Genomic DNA, 17,336 nt, shown 5'->3' on the forward strand with positions numbered 1-17,336 from the left:
AGATAAGCAGTTCCTCTTCTTCTGACTTGGGCTTTATTTCATGTGGTCACCTATCACCCCCAACACAAACACTCACACCCCCCCCCCGAAAATAGCCTTGCCAGTCTTAATTGACTGATATGCATTTAGACTCGAGCATGAAATCTTGAGTTTCCAATGGGTTGGATCGGTCTCTAGTCAGCCCCAGGGAGAGAGGCGTCGGGCGGGGGTAGAATTAGAAGTACCCGTATTGCACCTTTGGTGTATCACTCTATTAATTAAGTCTATGGTTCGGTGCCCCCATTGACTGAGTAATTGGTTGATTTACCCACAATACCGCGCGACTCCCCAGAAAAACTTTGCATAGCCACGCCCGTCGCCTTGTGCTGATTGGCCGCCAAGACGACAAGACTAAAGCAACGGGACGCGCGGATTGGCCAGCAGGTTGCGCTTCGGGGAGCGGGGGAACCTCGAGTGCCAAGATGGCGGCCTCCTCAGCTGCGCGGGTCGTTCAGGGCGGCCTCTCTCGGAACCTCAAGGAGCTCCGCATCCACCTCTGCCAGCGCTCGCCGGCCAGCCAGGGGGTCAGGTACGCGAGGCGAGGGGAGGCCTTTCCCTCCCCTGACAGCCCGGCCTTTTCCGCTCATTTTTTTAGAAGGTTGCAGCTTGGTAGGTCGTGGGGGGGGGGGGCAGATGCTCACAGGCAGCTTTATTATAATATTTAATTGAAATACTTTATTGTCACTTGTGCAACTTGTATACAGTTGTTGGGTTGAAATAAACGACAGACGAATGGCAAGTGTTATATGGGAGGCATCTACCGAGCATGTCTCGGGGAGTCCCTTTTATTGAATATTGCAGCATTGCCACATATGTGCTTGTTGCTGATTGGTTAACACAAATACAATACAAGGGTTGCATATAGACATTAATAATCAATAGATTAAAGGTTGGGAAAGGGAACACAGAATTGGACAGGCATGAAAACCTCCTTATTAAACTATTACTAGTGATTGATATCTAGGGACGCAGGTGGCGCTGTGGGTTAAAGCCTCAGCGCCTAGGACTTGCAGATCGAAAGGTCGGCGGTTCGAATCCCCGCGGCGGGGTGCGCTCCCGTTGTTCGGTCCCAGCGCCTGCCAACCTAGCAGTTCGAAAGCACCCCCGGGTGCAAGTAGATAAATAGGGACCGCTTACCAGCGGGAAGGTAAACGGCGTTCCGTGTGTGCTGCGCTGGCTCGCCAGATGCAGCTTGTCACGCTGGCCACGTGACCCGGAAGTGTCTCCGGACAGCGCTGGCCCCCGGCCTCTTGAGTGAGATGAGCGCACAACCCTAGAGTCTGGCAAGACTGGCCCGTACGGGCAGGGGTACCTTTACCTTTACCTAGTGATTGATATAGCAAAACTTAAAAGAACATATAAACTATTACTAGTGATTGATATAGCAAAACTTAAAAGAGCATAACTTGTATTCCGTAGATGTGGCCAACCATGCATTAAGAATAGGTCAGGGTACGATGTTTCATGAACTCAATGTGAACTGAACATTCTAGGATGGGTGCGGAAGGAATGCTTCAGCTTAGATGTTTGCCAGAGTCATGTGCAGAAGCAAAACTTCCCATCATACAGTGAGATTACACGAGCACCTCCACTCAGGTCTTTTAGTCTTAATTCCCCTCGTTTACTGACGCACACCAACCAAACCCCAAAGTCAGTTGCCCTGTTGTTATCTTTTCATTTAGCAGCCCAACAGCCCACGGATAGAAGCTGTTCTTTACCCTGTTGGCGCGACGAATCCTGCTTCTATATCTTCTGCCTGAGGGCAGGAGATCAAGAAAGTGCCGGCCAGGGTGGGAATCATCCCTGAGAATTTTCCACACTCTCCTGAGGCACCGTTCTTCCGCAATGTCATCCAGCGGATTCACGGGACAGCCCATAATATCTTGTGCTGTATTCCTAGGAATTTAAAGGAAAAGACACTCTCCACACAGCCCTCCCCAATGTACAGCGGGGCTAGTTCTCCTCTCTTCCCCCAAAAGTCCAACACCATCTCCTTTGTCTTGCTGATATTAAGGTGCAAGTTGTTCCCTAGGCACCATGTAGATATTTTTGGACCTCCCCTCTATACGCTGATTCGCCTCCACCTGTTATTAAACCTATTATGGTGGTGTCATCTGCAAACTTAATAATTGCAGTAGACAGGTCAGATGATACACAATCATATGTATACAATGAATACAGGTAGGGACTTAGCACACATCCCTGTGGTGTGCTAGTGCTGATTTTTAAGGAATTAGATGTTACATGTCCAATCCTCAATGTTACTATCATATATTTACTGTGCTCATTTCCCTCTTTTTTCCCTTTCAGGGACTTGAAGCGGCTTAGAGATAAAAATTAAGAACCACAAAACAAAAATAGGAAAAGCAATAATTAAAAACAATTAAGTATTCATAGAATCATAGAATTCTTAGCCTCTCTCCTCTTTCGCAAGATGAGGTTTGCTGGTTTGCTTAGGGAATGAGGGGGCGCTGGTATGAAAAGCAGTAATAGTGGCCGTTAGTTGTCCTTTTGCGTGTTCGTATCAAACACTTGAAAAAACTCCCAGAATAAGCCATAGTGGACTTATACTCAAAAAGGAATCATAGAATCATAGTCGGGTTGGAAGAAATCCCGAGGGTGATCTAGTCGACCGCCTGCAATGCAGGAATCTGAACTGGATGCTTTATCTGAGATTCCTGCATTGCAGGGGTTGGACTAGATTGATAGGTGTGTGTGTGTGTGTGTGTGTGTGTGTGTGTGTGTGTGTGTGTATTACAATAGAAACAGCAGAGCACTAGCTTTACTACTAGGAATGGACATTGGTTTTGAATCACAAAAGTAAAGGTAAAAACCATGTTGACTAATAAGGAAAAAAAGCCCAAAAGGCATAGTATTTTTCTTATTTATTAAATTTGTATACCGCACTTTATATGGATAACAGGGCAGTTCACAGCACAAAAATAAAATATAAAAACACAAAATATTTAATAAAACAAGAACAAAAACCATTCAAATAACCCCCACATTTTAAATGATAAAGGATGTTAATCAGCCAATAATATTAGAAGCAATACCTTTACAAGGCCAACTCGTGCTTTTATGGAGGGGGGGGGGAGCAGGAAGAGTAAAAAATGAGGTTCCAATAAATACTCCTATTTTGACTAAGGTGCTGTGGGTGCCCTAACACAGATTATGGTAATTTGATTTGGATGTATCCAATAGGTCAACCCACCTTGAACACTTTATTGTGATAGCAGCTAACCAGCTGAGCAGAGAAGCCACAAAGCCAAGTCCAGTGCTGTTCTAGTTGTTGTTATATATACAGTATATGCCACAGAAGTAGTTTGCTAAAGCTTAAACACATCTGGTATCAGGATATACTGAACATTACTGGATTATATTAACCTCTAAGGCTACTGGGAAAATTGTAGAAAAAAATTATATACAGTCAAACCTTGGTTCCTGAATGGCTGTTTTCAAACATTTCGGCTCCCAAAGCCAAAAACCTAAAAGTAAATGCTCTGGTTTTCAAACTTTTTTGGAAGCCGAACGTCCGATGCGGCTTCCGCTTGAGTGCAGGATGCTTTTGCAACCAATCGGAAGCCGTGCCTAGGTTGTTGAACATTTCAGAAGCTGAACAAGCTTCCAGAACAGATTACGTTCAACAACTGAGGTTTGACTGTACTAGTCATATTGTTTTCTTCACGCCTTGCTGAGCTTTAGCTCAGTTTTTTAAACTGTGTTCATGGGAAACAGGGTTTTAAAGAAATTTGTAATGTTGGACAAGCTGCTCTGAAATACAATGTACTCACCACTACAACTCTGGAATTTTGTTGAATGTGTTTGGAGCGCACCCAGTTGTTTCAAAAATGGCAAGACTCCTGAAACATGCCCCCAAACCCCTGTGCTCCAGATAAATATAGGAAGTATTCTCTGAATGTTTGACACTTGAAAGCCACTATCTGTATCCTGCTGACTTTTCATGAAAGTGTAGAAGACCCTCAGCCTAATGCATGCTGGTGTGTTTGCTTCTTCTTTGCAGAGATTTCATTAAACAACATTATGTGACTTTAAAGAAAGCAAATCCAGATTTCCCTATCCTGATCAGAGAGTGCTCAGATGTGCAACCCAAGCTCTGGGCTAGATATGGTGAGTTTGGCAGGGGGTGTATGTTACAAGTTTGCTATACAATTACCGTAGGTAGAAATAATACGTTGGGCAGTTCAAGTATTAGCCTTTCCTTGAGGAACAAAGCTTTTCAGCCCTGCCTGGATTTTTATTGTTGAAAGCCACTAGCAAGCACTTCTTGGACAACTCCAGCCCAGTAAGCCACTTGCGCTTTCCCCCCACAACTACTCCAAATCTGCTCTATGATGTTTTCTCTCCAATACAAATAGATCATGTCAGAAAACATTTCCATTGACAGTCAACAGAAACCTTGGCAGTTTTTTCAAACGTTGGCTGGTAGCTTACATGAAGTATCTAGTGGGAACAGAGCTGGCAACTCTATTCTGATAGAAATATGTGTCCCCAGGGTGCTCCCCCCCCCCCAGATTTACCTTTTAGAATTTTTAAACAAAAAGTGTTTTTAAAAAATCGAGTTAGAATTTTTTGTTCGTGAGAGCTGCTTTTGTTGGACATGGAAATTGCTGCATCTCTGTAATGCAGAAAGTATCAAGAGAAAAATGGATAAACTTAAGACAAGAGAGTGGATAGAAATGGTCTTTGGCTGCCAGAGAGGAAACTTAATTGAGCACATGGCCTATGGCAAATAATGAATTATCTCCCTCTCCCCCCCCCCCCACCCAAGGGCTCTTGTTTCAACACTTATCCCACTCATTTTCTTGCAAAATAGGTACTTAAGTTTAGTAGCTGCTGAAAAAATTCAACAGCTTTAAAGTTTTAAAGTAAACTTAGCTAGTCTTGACTTAATTAAGGCTCAGGCCCCTGACTTAATATTTCTGATAACTGGCACCATGAGGCCTCTTTACTAGTACTTTGCCAGATACATCTAAATAGAGAATAGTGGCATGGAATCATAACCCTACAGCAGACTAGAGTTCCCAATAGCTAAAGTAGCTGAGGACTGAGGTGATAGTGAAAACCTTTCTTCTAGCTTTATCTGATGTGGCAGCTTTGATGTCAACTGGGTAGTCTACAAAGTGGGGGAGCTAAGGATGGACCAGCTGGCCAAATCCTGTTCCCCACCCCTGAAGCAGAAGTGAATGTCAGCTCTTCTGAAAAGCATTTGTTTTCACCAAGTCTGTGCTAGTGCATCCAAAAGCAATTCAGGTTATGGGTGGAACACATCCCCCTTGGGCACTGCATTTCAGTTTTTAATGTAGTAGCTTCCTGAAAGTAGAAATCCCTGTATCATGCATTGTCTGTGCAGGGCGTTTTGTTTCCTAACACTGCTTGCCAGTGAAATTGTAGGAAAGTGAAGCTGCTATGTGTATGCATTTCCTGAGTTTTATTGCTGTACCTACATTTACATCTGTGTATAGTAAAGCAGAACATGTCTAAAGGGAGCTGTTAGCAGTGTAGGTTGCAGACACATGGTGGCTCAATCAAAGTGTCTGAAATCATTTCTTCAAATGAAAACAGTCCATGGTATATGCCTTTCACCCAACTTTTGTGTTTTCCTCAGCGTTTGGCAGAGAGAAGAGTGTACCACTGAATAACCTAAACATGGACCAAGTTGCCAAAGCCTTGGAGAATGTTGTTAACAGCAAAGCATAAGGAAAACAAATGGCAACTGAATTTGAGTCTAATTCCAGATGTGGATCACTTCTATGTGTAACTTGCATAAAAAAGAATTCAACTTAGAAAATAAAGCTTAAGTATATTGTTTAAGCCAAGACAGTCCCCTGTAAGTTGATTCTTTTCACTATTGTTAATCTTTGCACAACAAGTGCTAGGCTAAAGAACAGTTTAGAGAACAGTAAACATCACAGAGGGGACGCAGGTGGCGCTGTGGGTTAAAGCCTCAGCACCTAGGACTTGCCGATCAAAAGGTCGGCGGTTTGAATCCCTGCGGCGGGGTGCGCTCCTGTCGTTCGGTCCCAGCGCCTGCCAACCTAGCAGTTCGAAAGCACCTTCGGGTGCAAGTAGATAAATAGGGACCGCTTACTAGCGGGAAGGTAAACGGTGTTCCGTGTGCTGCGCTGGCTTGCCAGAGCAGCGATGTCACGCTGGCCACGTGACCCGGAAGTGTCTGCGGACAGCACTGGCTCCCGGCCTATAGAGTGAGATGAGCGCACAACCCTAGAGTCTGGCAAGACTGGCCCGTACGGGCAGGGGTACCTTTACCTTAAACATCACAGAATAAGGCTTCTCTAGAAGTGCCAGGGATATTTACTTTTACCACTCTTCAGAAAAACAAGAAAGTGTTCTGTTCACAGGCTTGTTAGCTGGCTGCTTTGTATGTATCGCTATCAACTTTGTAAGGAAGTAGACTGTAGATTTTCAGCTGAAGCACGAAGGGGACAATTCTGGGGGAGAGCGGTCAGCTCTTTGGCAGTCCAAATGAGCACTTTGACCCGTTCTTGCAGCTGTAGTTTATCCTGATGCTGCTCTAGGGCCTGTAGTCCTGACTGACCTACAAAATCAGGGGCAGCCTGGGGCAAAAAAGAGAAGACCAGAGTTAGTTCTGAGCTTGCTCATGACTCTTGAGCCTTCAGAAAATACAGGAACAACAGATAGCCAAATACCTCTGGCCAGTGATGGAAGAGGAGATGCAGTAGTTCAAGATCTTGAGCCACGACTTGGTCATCAGGAAGGGCAAGGATGCTAATGAGGGGGAAGAGTACAGCCTTCTGATGCAGTGCCTGGCAGTAGGCAGAGCCCTTAGCAGCTATGTTGCACAGCACTGTCAGAACCTGAAGAAGACACCAAAAGGCTAAGGTTAGGATTCTGCCACTCTGATCTTTACAGTAGTATCAAGGAACTTCTGTGGCCTTAAATATCTGGCACTGATTGCTTGCCTGTTTGCTTTTCACTGCCGCCTCTTTGAAGATTCAGGAAGCTGCACCAGCTAGTGACATACCTAGAACTTCCTATATTGTTGAACTGGTGCTCAGAATATGTAGCCTGCTCAGTTCCCTTAGCTGATGCAGCTCTCTTAATTTCAATTGGGCTGGAAGCAAGAAGGGCACCCTCAAGCAAAATGAAGGTTTCCAAATACCTAGTGGAACCCTGAGGAATACTAGCATGGCTTGGGACCCAACTACCTTCCCCAGTACCAACCACCTTGGACCCTACAATCAGCAGATGAGTCCTTGCTGGTGAGGGCTGCCTAGTTGGCATTGACCTGTGACAGAGCCTTCTTAGTGGCAGTTCCTGGTGAAGTGCATTTGTCTCCCTCACCATTGACATTCAGGAAGAGTTTAAAAACATTACTGTTTAGCCAAGCTTTTGATGGCTGAAAGATACTGCTCCTGGCAACCCTTGAAATCACTGGTTGAGAAAATGTTTAATTGCTTTTAGAATGCTTCCTCCCTTTGTGGGGAAAGGCAGTATATAAATTAAACTTCCTAGCCTCTAAAACCCCTTGGAAAATGGTGTATTACAGAACCAAAAGACAAAAACTGACGAAACAGCAAAAAAAGTTTTGCTAAGAATTTAAGTACAGAATGAATCTCATCGCCATTGACAAATCCAGTATTTATAAATTAGTATTTTTATTCTACTAAATACCCTTTTAAATGTATTTATGGGAGAGGGGAGGGAGGTTATTGCATTTGGTTTGTAGTTTTTTTCCTTGTTTTTATTATTTTGTTCCTTGTTTTTATTATGTATTTTGCATTTTTCTCTCCTATTTTTATGTTGTGAACCACTTTGAGAGCTAAGGATGAAGGATGGTATACAAATTGAACAAATAATAAAGTAAGAATAATTTAAAAAGACAGATTGCCAGTTTCACATCAGTGGCTGAAATGGCTGTTGAGAGCCATCCCCTTAGGCGTCCATCTGCAAGCAATTTGAACACATCACACTTCAAAGGGATGGCTCTCAGCTCCCATCAGCTAATGAACACTAAAAGCCAAGCAGCTGCACTAGGGGGTTCCCAATGGATACTTCCTAGTATGGCTGATTTTGGTGAGGCTCTCTACCAATACCAATCAGTCTTAAGAGGCAGCCCTAATTGCCAAAAGTCACCTTTCCCAAAACTGCACAAAGTGAATATCCAGTTTCAAATTCTCTGGTCTTCATAGAGGGGAGGAAATCCATCCTCAACCCTGATCAATACTGTAACGTACCAGCAAGCTCAGCCTCTCGTAGCTCAAGAGTTTCAGTAGAGATGGAAAGAGGTCTGGGTTGAGCAAAGCAGAGCAAGATCTGATGCTGTCAGCTGGGGAAAGAAAGAAAAATCTCAATCCCTATTGGCATTCTGTTCAACAGAGAAAAAGTGAGCTACCTGGAAGAGTCATCTGCAGAGGAAACTTTCAGCATGTTTACAGTAGGCAGCTAAAACAGGCTTTAACTACTGATTCTAGCCTTTCCCAGCCCCAATGGAGAGAAGCCTAGCAAGTCACCCTAGTTTTTTGCTGCATGGTGCAAGGATACTAGACCTCACAAATCATTTTGTCTGCCTGAAAACCTCTCTGTACTGGAAACTTTTAATAATACCTTATGCTGTATGCCACCTAGACAACAATGTTATTAGGTGACTTTAAATGGGTGTGCAGGCGGGTTTAAATCCTGAAGAATTTAAGCCCCACACATCAGCTTAGGAGCAGGGGTTAGATCTTTTCAGTCTGGCAGGATTCAATGCAAACCCTGATTCAGGATGGTGTTTGCACTGCAGTCACCTGCTAAAATGGACACCCACCTACAACCCCCACCCCGGCTTTAGCAGAGGATTCCACTCACCCCCTCCATGTATCAGAAGGGGGTATGCGTCAGAATCTCCTGCTAGAGGGGTGTTTTTCACATTGTTTTAGCAGGTGATTCCATACAAGCCTGCTAAAACGATGGGGGAAAGCCTCTTTTTTTTAGCAGCACCTTGCACAAATCATTGTGATGTCATGTGATTGACAAGCAGGCAGCCCCACCTACCAATCCTGTTAATCTGGGTGGGGAGCCAAAAAGGTCCCCCCCCCACCCCGTTATTAAGTAAATTATTAGGCTGTAAAAGAAAATGCTAATCTCATCAAATTATTTTAACTGTTGAGATCTACCTAGCCTTAGTACTATCAAGGTCAATATACTTTGCCAAATTAGAAGAATCCAATCAATAAAGGAGAGGCAAGGCAGCAGTGGGGACGCGGGTGGCGCTGTGGGTAAAAGCCTCAGCGCCTAGGGCTTGCTGATTGAAAGGTCGGCGGTTCGAATCCCCGCAGCGGGGTGGGCTCCCGTCGTTCGGTCCCAGCGCCTGCCAACCTAGCAGTTCGAAAGCACTCCCGGGTGCAAGTAGATAAATAGGGACCGCTTACTAGCGGGAAGGTAAACGGCGTTTCCGTGTGTGGCTCTGGCTTGCCAGAGCAGCGATGTCACGCTGGCCACGTGACCCGGAAGTGTCTCCGGACAGCGCTGGCCCCCGGCCTCTTGAGTAAGATGGGCGCACAACCCTAGAGTCTGGCAAGACTGGCCCGTACAGGCAGGGGTACCTTTACCTTTACCTTAAGGCAGCAGTACCACTTGGTTTCTCATCTAGTGCTAACTGTGTGTGCCAGGACATACCTGTCAGGTTGTTGATGAGCCACAGACACTCCTGGGCAATGAAGAGGTGTTCGGAGACAAAGTACTGTATGAATTCAAACAAGGCCCTTAGAAGTCTCTCTTCCTGTTCTACGAGTTCACCATCGCCCACTTCATCTTCTGCAAGAAGATTGGCAACACACCGCACCACAGGACAAATCAACTGACAAAGAGAATTGAAAAAAATAGATTCAGAAGGAGAGCTGCGGGGGCACAGCCTGGCACTTCAAATATATTTCCTATTTACTTTACCAGTTCTACACCCTCAACTGAAGTTGTTGACATCACAGAAGCCAGTTCTAGCAACAGCTGCACAAGGGATGGCACAGTCCTTTGAGAGATCAGCAGTGAGTTGTTCACCCGGCTACAGAAAGGAAAATAAAGGACAGCTATCCCACTTCAATAGGACTAGGTAGAGTCCCACCTCTATCCAACCCATTAAAAGGCTTTTTTCCTATTCAGTCTGCTCATTTTTCAAGTGAAATCAGTTTTTGAATATGCAAAGTTGAAAGCGGGGGGAATGGGATGTTAGAAATGGTTGTAAGGTGCAGGCAACAGTAGCCATGAAAAACAGTTAGACTTTGTGACCATGTTATATTATCTCACTCATCACCCTGGCTTTACAGGAAGGGGTTAGCTCAGTGGGCCTTAGGCCATTTTCAGGTGAACCTCAGGGGACCAGCAGGATTTAGAACCAAAGGATACTGCCCACTTAACAAGATGACTGGCATGGATAAAAATGATCTGCCATTAAAGAGCCAACATTTTCCATTCTTCATATTTCCTCAGCAAAGGGGTGGGAGGTGGGGAACGTTGTTTGTTTACGGAGCAAATATTTGTGCAAGCGTCCCTAAACTGGAAGTCAGGCCCATGCCCTTTGCATCTTTCTTCCCAATGTGCACTACTAACATGCACAGACAACCCCACCTCCATGTCTCACTCAGGAATCCTAACCCACTACTTAGGACCTCCTATGTACCACAGAAACATTTACCTACAAATAATGTAGTGAAGACCCCATGCAAATTCCACTGCAGCTCCTATTCCTTCTTCCAGGTTGGAACAAACCAAGTGAAGCATGTCTTTGGGGAGGGTGGAATTTAGGACCAAGCTGGGGGCAGAAGAAAAAAAAATACTCTGTTAAGTTATATGGGGAACCATGTCAACTATCCCAGAGGCAGAGAGTGACAGTAGGTGGAGGAGATATTGCTTTTGGTAGCTTTACACATGCCTTTCTGTATAGTTTTAAGGACAAGCTACATATCATCTACCATTCCATAGATATATTTGACCCCAAAAAAATCTGATTGACTTTTTAAATATATCTGTTCTAGTGAAGGGTTGAGGAAGATACACATGAAACTGCTCCAACAGCTCCACGGTCAGGACATCGGCATCAGACATGGTCTTTTAACAATACGTCCACCTCTCCTCAAGCCACATGATTTCCTCCCTCCCTCCCAGCCTCCCCAAAACTTCAGCATTTCAGAAACTAAAGGTGCAGCTTATTATCTACTTGCTTAATTAACATGCAGAACTTGGAATGTTAAAAGGGTATTTTGAATATGACAAGGTACCAAGATTCACATGATAACACTTGATACTTCGTATCAAAATACAATGTATAATTTGTGGGGCTGATCTTCTTGCAACATTGATATAAATACAAGTGACAGTTTCTATGAATCTAACTGTAAAGTAAGGATATGAAAGACATCATAAAATAAAGGAAGAAATTTCACGGTATAGGCAAGGTCCACCACGTAAAATGATTAACACCACACAAACTCCGATGAGAAAGATGTTGGTGTGGCAAAAGAAATCTTCAGGATTTTAAAGCCAGATCATTCCACTAATGTTAAAGACTAAGATTATAGCTAAAGTATGTCCCCATAGAAAGCTTATTTGTGGAGCTGGTTGATTCATTTCTGCTGCCAGCATACAGGAGACCAGGGTTTGAATCCCCACTCAGCCATGAAGCTCACTGGGTGACCTTGGGCCAGTCACCATCAGGGCTGAAATGGGCAGGAGGAGAACCATGTACACCACCTCAAGCTCTTTGGAAGACAAAGGAGATATATAAATGCAATTAATAAAATAAATAAAAAATAAGTTAGTAAATGAGTGACACCGAGATTGGTGCCTCATGTGCACATATACTTTTTTTAACGGTTTGGAGTAACCAAGAAGGAAGCTGGCTATGTCATGCACAGACACACAGATACACGTCAAATTCTGAAATGAAGAGATTCCACTTACGGTATGATTTCAGCTGGAGCTTCCTTAGACTGCAAGAGCTGTGACAGAACGTAGCCAACACCTTCCCGCACCACCACATGAGGGGACTGAAATCAGAGTACAACAGTCACCATCCACTGGTTCAGAGTAAAAGGCTTCAGTGTGTTATGTACCCTGTGGAAACACATACAGTGGTACCTCGCAAGACGAATGCCTCGCAAGACAAAAAACTCGCTAGACGAAAGGGTTTTTTGTTTTTTGAGCTGCTTCGCAAGACGATTTTCCCTATGGGCTTGCTTCGCAAGACGAAAACGTCTTGCAAGTTTGTTTCCTTTTTCTTAACACCGTTAATACAGTTGCGACTTGACTTCGAGGAGCAACTCATAGAACACGGTGTGGTAGCCTTTTTTGAGGTTTTTAAAGACTTTGGTGATTTTTGAAGCTTTTCCAAAACTTTCCCGACACCGTGCTTCGCAAGACGAAAAAAAATCGCAAGACGACAAAACTCGCGGAACGAATTAATTTCGTCTTGCGAGGCACCACTGTACGTGGTTGCGGGGGTGGAGGGTGCTGATTAACTGCTGTATTCCTTCAGACATTTCTCAGGAAGTTAAAAATATAAGCAAAAAGCTTAACGAGGCTAAGAACAGCAAGCTGCTCTTTGAGAACATCTTATTAATTGCTTTCATGGGTTATTGTATAATCAAATGAAATAAGCCACAATAAATCATTCAGTTCTGGGCAGCAGGGTACAGAGTCCTCAGTCTCTGTGTTGCGTATGCAGTCGAGGGATTCTACTTATTCTAACATTGGTAAATGGATAGTGCATGACTCAAATGCACTCTTTGACAAGGCTTGTACGCAGCTGGCATTCAGAATGTCTGGGCAAAGACTGTTTCCCACTTACCTGGATGCAGGATGCCAATACTGGGATAATGCCCTGAGGTAGAAGTTGTTTCTTCACAGCCGTCATCTCAACCACCAAGTTCCCCAATGTGTACAAACACAGCTCCTGAAATACAGCAGAAAAGAACATGCTCCATATTCTATAACTGCAACTTCTTGCACAATGCTACAATTCCTGCAAACAACTCTAGGGGCAGGAAACATTTCCACTGGAGCGGAGAGTAGCTGAGAAGATTTGGGGATGCAGAGATGTAACAGCTCAAGCAGAGCTTGAGAAATATAGGCAATGGAAACATATACTTCTGAAAATAATATTAATGTGATCAATAACTTTACACCAATTGTCAGAGGTCAGCATCCATGTGAGCCTTTGCTGCCACCCCTCAATGGGAAACCCCCTATCCAATTAACCTTACAATGATTCTTCCAACTATAGCCGGACTACAATCACTCCCTCATTCCAGGATGTACTTGCAGCCAAGTTCATGTCACTGCAAAAGGCCCAGGCAGCCGCAACTTTCTCTAGTCTTCACTTTTAGCTCTCCCATGTTCTTCTGACATTTAATCCACACTTTGCTGGTATCTAATGGCCTACACTGAGGCACATTTGCTTCAAATGTGCAAAAGGGCCTGTTTTATCAGATAAAACCCAATTAAGTTGAAGTCAATAGCAATGTACTTTGTTCCACCTTGAGCCACTTTTTAAACTCAAAAAATAAAGAGCATGCTGTGTTACGATATGGATGCAATGCGACCGCGAGCAGCAGGTGGCTTGAAAGCAAAACATAATGGGAATGTTGGAACTGTTCCGTGGGAACAGAGGGAGGGTCTATTTTCAGTGCAGAGCACCGGAATTGGCTCAGAGTGAAATATGACCTGTACAGGAAGTACAGGAGGAGGAGTTATGTCTCTCTACTGATGGACTCTGATGAGAGCAGACGTGTTTCTCTGTAATGCTGCAAAGACAGAAATAAAGGCATGTAAATACATTTCTGTCTCTCTCTTTCCCCCTACCTGGGAGGGGGAGAAGAGCGGTGTGTTCTTCTCACGTTGAGGAGGATCGCCGATCGCGACCTAGCCTGCATCTGCCGGGAATGCAGACAGGGAGGTCATCAGGAGATCATGCCGGGTACCTGGAGAGTGGCCAGTTTCTCCTGAGATATGGCAGATTTCCTAACATGCTGGAGAGGATAGTTTTCATACTCTGTAACGTGGAACCTGGTGTAGGCAAAAGGTCACACTTCACTTGCCTTACCAGAAGCTGGAACAGCCAAGTACTGCCAGCCTGGATCTTACCATAAGGGCTACACTGTGTCCAGAGAGGTACGTCAAGAGGTAGGAGGTTGCTGGCAAACACGCCTCAACCACATCAGGGTCACTGGAATGGGAGAGTTCATGTAAACAGCGAGCTGCATCCATCTGCAGATCTGCCAGATTGCCAGTGAAGAGACCGATCAGCACACGCATACTGCCCTCCAGCCTACAAAATTAAAACACCATCTTTATGCAGTCCTCTGCCAAATCACATACTCTTTTTACTGAAGGAAAGTAAGTGTGAAGTTGGAGCTATCCCAATAGCCTAGTAGTTGTCACTATTGCTCCTACTATCATTATTATCACCATATTTCTCTTTTACATTGACATAGCCACTCATCAAAAAATATCCCATGGGATATTACTGTTCATCTGCATGGCCCAGGAAATCAGACGAATTCCAACTGAATGGCACTTAACAAACCTAAACAACTTGACAACTTATTTCCCACCCAACCCAAACTGGAATAGAACATTGGAAAGTTTATTTAACCCAGATTGGAACAGAATATAAAGTTTACCCGTTCTTCCCACACTAAACCCCCACAAGTTAGTTCAGGTTATCAATTCAAAGTTAGAGTCTGTCTTAAAAAAACAGGAGGTTGTGCACACACTAGCCACAGCCAAAGAATAGTGAAAACAAACATCCAAAATCTAAAAGAAAGTTTGTCCTTGGGAGGCTTTTATACTGAGCCCTCTTCTCAACCCAGAAAACAGCAGGGAGGCCAGAAACTGTAACAGACTAGCATTCAACACCCTGTTGGATGAAGAAGACGAGAGCATTTCTGTGCACTAGAGAGTGCCTCTCTTCTTCTGGGGTGCTCACCTAATCTCTGGAGCTGCCACACGTTCAGGGTCATGGACATCTAATAGAAATCCAGCTAACAAGGAAGTTGGACCTCTCTCCACTTAAGTTTGGTTGTTTCTGCACAAGGTAAGATGGTGTACTGCACCTAAATAGTTCCATTTACTTCAACACAGACAAGGAGCAACCCCCCCTACTCCAGAATAGGCATCAGCAGGTCAAGTGCACATTAACTAACCTGATGAATTTCTGCTGGTTTTCTCTGTGCTGAAGTCCTTGTCGAAGGAGACGCAGAGATGCTGCCCTGTCTTCTTTTCCTCTTTGGATGTTTTTCAGCAGCTGTGAAATCTGCTAGTGAGCAATACTGAATCAGTGACAGAACTTGAAGAGAAAGCAAATCTCAGGTGGAAGCCTCTTGCTGCTGTCCACCTCTGTGGTATGAAGGGCTGAAACAATCCTGGAGTCTCATAGACCAGGGTGCGGTGGGCTATGAAATTTAACTATTTAACATCTCTTTTGAAAGAAAAGGGACATCAACTTGAAATATTACTTGGACGTTATACTGCTTACATGGCATACATGGCACTTTAATATACTGTGATCATAAGCTAGCTATAAATAAAAAATATCAGTTATATCTAAAAGGATTGTGTGATTAAATGAACTGCATTTATTAATATCTAACACTCAATCAACTTCAAAAAATAGACGAGACGGTCTTCCTACCTCTTCTTCAGAGAAAGGAACTGCTGCCCCACTGTCCGTTCCAACCTCCCCTTCATCCATCAAGGTGTCTTCACATAAAAGCCGCTTGCTGATCAACTGCTGATGCCTCCGCGCACTCCGTAGAGCTGCAAACAAAGCAGCACATTGTTATCAAACAGCCGCAATACAAGGAGCAAAACAAAGGAGCAAAAAGAGCTGGTTAAATGTTAATTATGATACTGCCACACGGAGCAAAGTAATATGCAACTCTCTCAATAAAGCTGCAGAAGGAAGTCACAAACCTGACTCGCGCTCCCTCCTCCAAGTCCGCAGGTCCTCCACGCTGCAGTTGCGTGGCCCCCAGCGGCTTTTTCTCCAGCTCCTTGGACCAGCGACTCCATGGGAGGCAACAGCTGCCGCTGCTTCAGCACCCGGGACGGACCAAAGAGAAATCATAGCTCCTGCTCTGAGCCTGGGCTGCCCCCTTAGCAACATATAGAGGTATGCAACATATAGAGCAACCCTCCTAAAAATTGGGGGCGGAGCTGTCCCTTTAAAAGGACCAGCAGCCGGTCACTACTGTCGGCTCCCAACGCGTGTCCACAGAGCCACACATTTGCGTGCAATTATTGTTATATATTTATTTGCACCCCGCCTTTTTCCCTGACATGGACTCAATATGACTCCCCCCGCGCGGGCCACGGCTCAAGGGCCTTCTCCCTCTTCCCAGCAAGGGGCTGCCGCCCAGAGGAGCCGGGCCTGCCTCTCAGGGGCCAACACCAGCGAGGCCGGGAGGAGGAGGAAGGCGGGGAAGGTCTCTGAATGGCAAGAGAGATGGACCAGCGGAGCCGCCGCAGCCGGAGTGCGGGCCGGGCGGAGGCCTTGGTCCAGGCACAGACCAACTTCGCGCGGTTGCCAGGACAACAAACCCAGAGCTATCAGACGGGGTGGCGGCCGGAGGAAAGGAAGTAAGGAGAGGGAGGGGCAGCCATCTTGGCGGATGTTTCAACTATCGGCTCAGTGCGCCTGCGCACTCCGTCCGGGAAAGGAAAAACTCAATGAAGGGAACCATAGACCCAAAAAGGCTAGAGTCGTCGAGCTCCCTGAATGAATGAGTTCCCTTGTCACATTGCGATGTTATTTTCAACCGTCTCCCCGGGCCAGAAGTGAGGGGTGCCCTTAGGAATCCGAGGTTTTTCTTTAGCATCATTTGGAAGCGAGATAGGAGCAAAGAGACGAGGTCATTCGGGTCTTATAATTTATACTGCCTATTCCAATGCACACACAGTCCTCTTACGCAGCAAGGATGCGTTTGGCAGAAAGCTTGTGACTTCCAACAGCCCTGCAGGGCAGGCCAGTGTTTAATATTGGGACTGGCGGGGGGGGGGGTCTAACTCAGGCTGAGAGGGCGGTTTGCCACAGCCCTGCAATACACGTCACTGCCCTCCCCCGCGATCAAGTAAAACAATAGAAATACTTTACTAACTGACCAACCATGTCGGTTCTGTACCCCCCCCCCAAAAAAAAAATCCTGACTTCGCCCATGAAGCAACGTAAGGTTCCCCCCCCCCCTTTCCCTTTTGTGAACTTCAGTAGCCCTATGGCAAGAAAGGATATATTGTGAGGGTAGCTTACGATAGCCCTGCAG

General features: G+C 45.1%; 2 protein-coding genes and 1 long non-coding RNA gene across 4 annotated transcripts; 2 read left to right on the plus strand and 1 right to left on the minus strand.

Annotated features, from left to right (window-relative positions):
• Window positions 1-410: 410 nt before the first annotated feature.
• On the plus strand, window positions 411-5,879 carry NDUFA2 (NADH:ubiquinone oxidoreductase subunit A2). The gene is made up of 3 exons (XM_028738235.2): window positions 411-568; window positions 4,064-4,170; window positions 5,669-5,879. The coding sequence occupies exons 1-3, from the start codon at window positions 462-464 to the stop codon at window positions 5,758-5,760; spliced, it is 306 nt and encodes a 101-aa protein (XP_028594068.1). The 5' UTR covers window positions 411-461; the 3' UTR covers window positions 5,761-5,879.
• Window positions 5,880-6,352: 473 nt separating this feature from the next.
• TMCO6 (transmembrane and coiled-coil domains 6) lies at window positions 6,353-16,709 on the minus strand. Of its 2 annotated transcripts, none has more exons than XM_028738234.2 (12): window positions 15,991-16,709; window positions 15,710-15,834; window positions 15,222-15,331; window positions 14,161-14,344; window positions 12,866-12,970; window positions 11,980-12,065; window positions 10,715-10,831; window positions 9,973-10,084; window positions 9,703-9,883; window positions 8,280-8,371; window positions 6,732-6,899; window positions 6,353-6,638 (listed from the first exon to the last, which is right to left on the minus strand). In XM_028738234.2, the coding sequence occupies exons 1-12, from the start codon at window positions 16,181-16,183 to the stop codon at window positions 6,456-6,458; spliced, it is 1,656 nt and encodes a 551-aa protein (XP_028594067.2). In that variant the 5' UTR covers window positions 16,184-16,709; the 3' UTR covers window positions 6,353-6,455. The 2 variants fall into 2 exon arrangements, with proteins under 2 accessions (XP_028594067.2, XP_028594066.2); XM_028738233.2 differs by having other exon boundaries at window positions 15,222-15,334.
• Window positions 8,368-10,181, plus strand: LOC144328762 (uncharacterized). The gene is made up of 2 exons (XR_013394067.1): window positions 8,368-9,272; window positions 9,648-10,181. It is a non-coding gene; the product is annotated as an uncharacterized LOC144328762 (long non-coding RNA).
• Window positions 16,710-17,336: the final 627 nt, after the last annotated feature.

Source organism: Podarcis muralis, chromosome 8 (assembly GCF_964188315.1).
Source record: "Podarcis muralis chromosome 8, rPodMur119.hap1.1, whole genome shotgun sequence".
In the NCBI taxonomy this organism is placed as follows: domain Eukaryota; kingdom Metazoa; phylum Chordata; class Lepidosauria; order Squamata; family Lacertidae; genus Podarcis; species Podarcis muralis.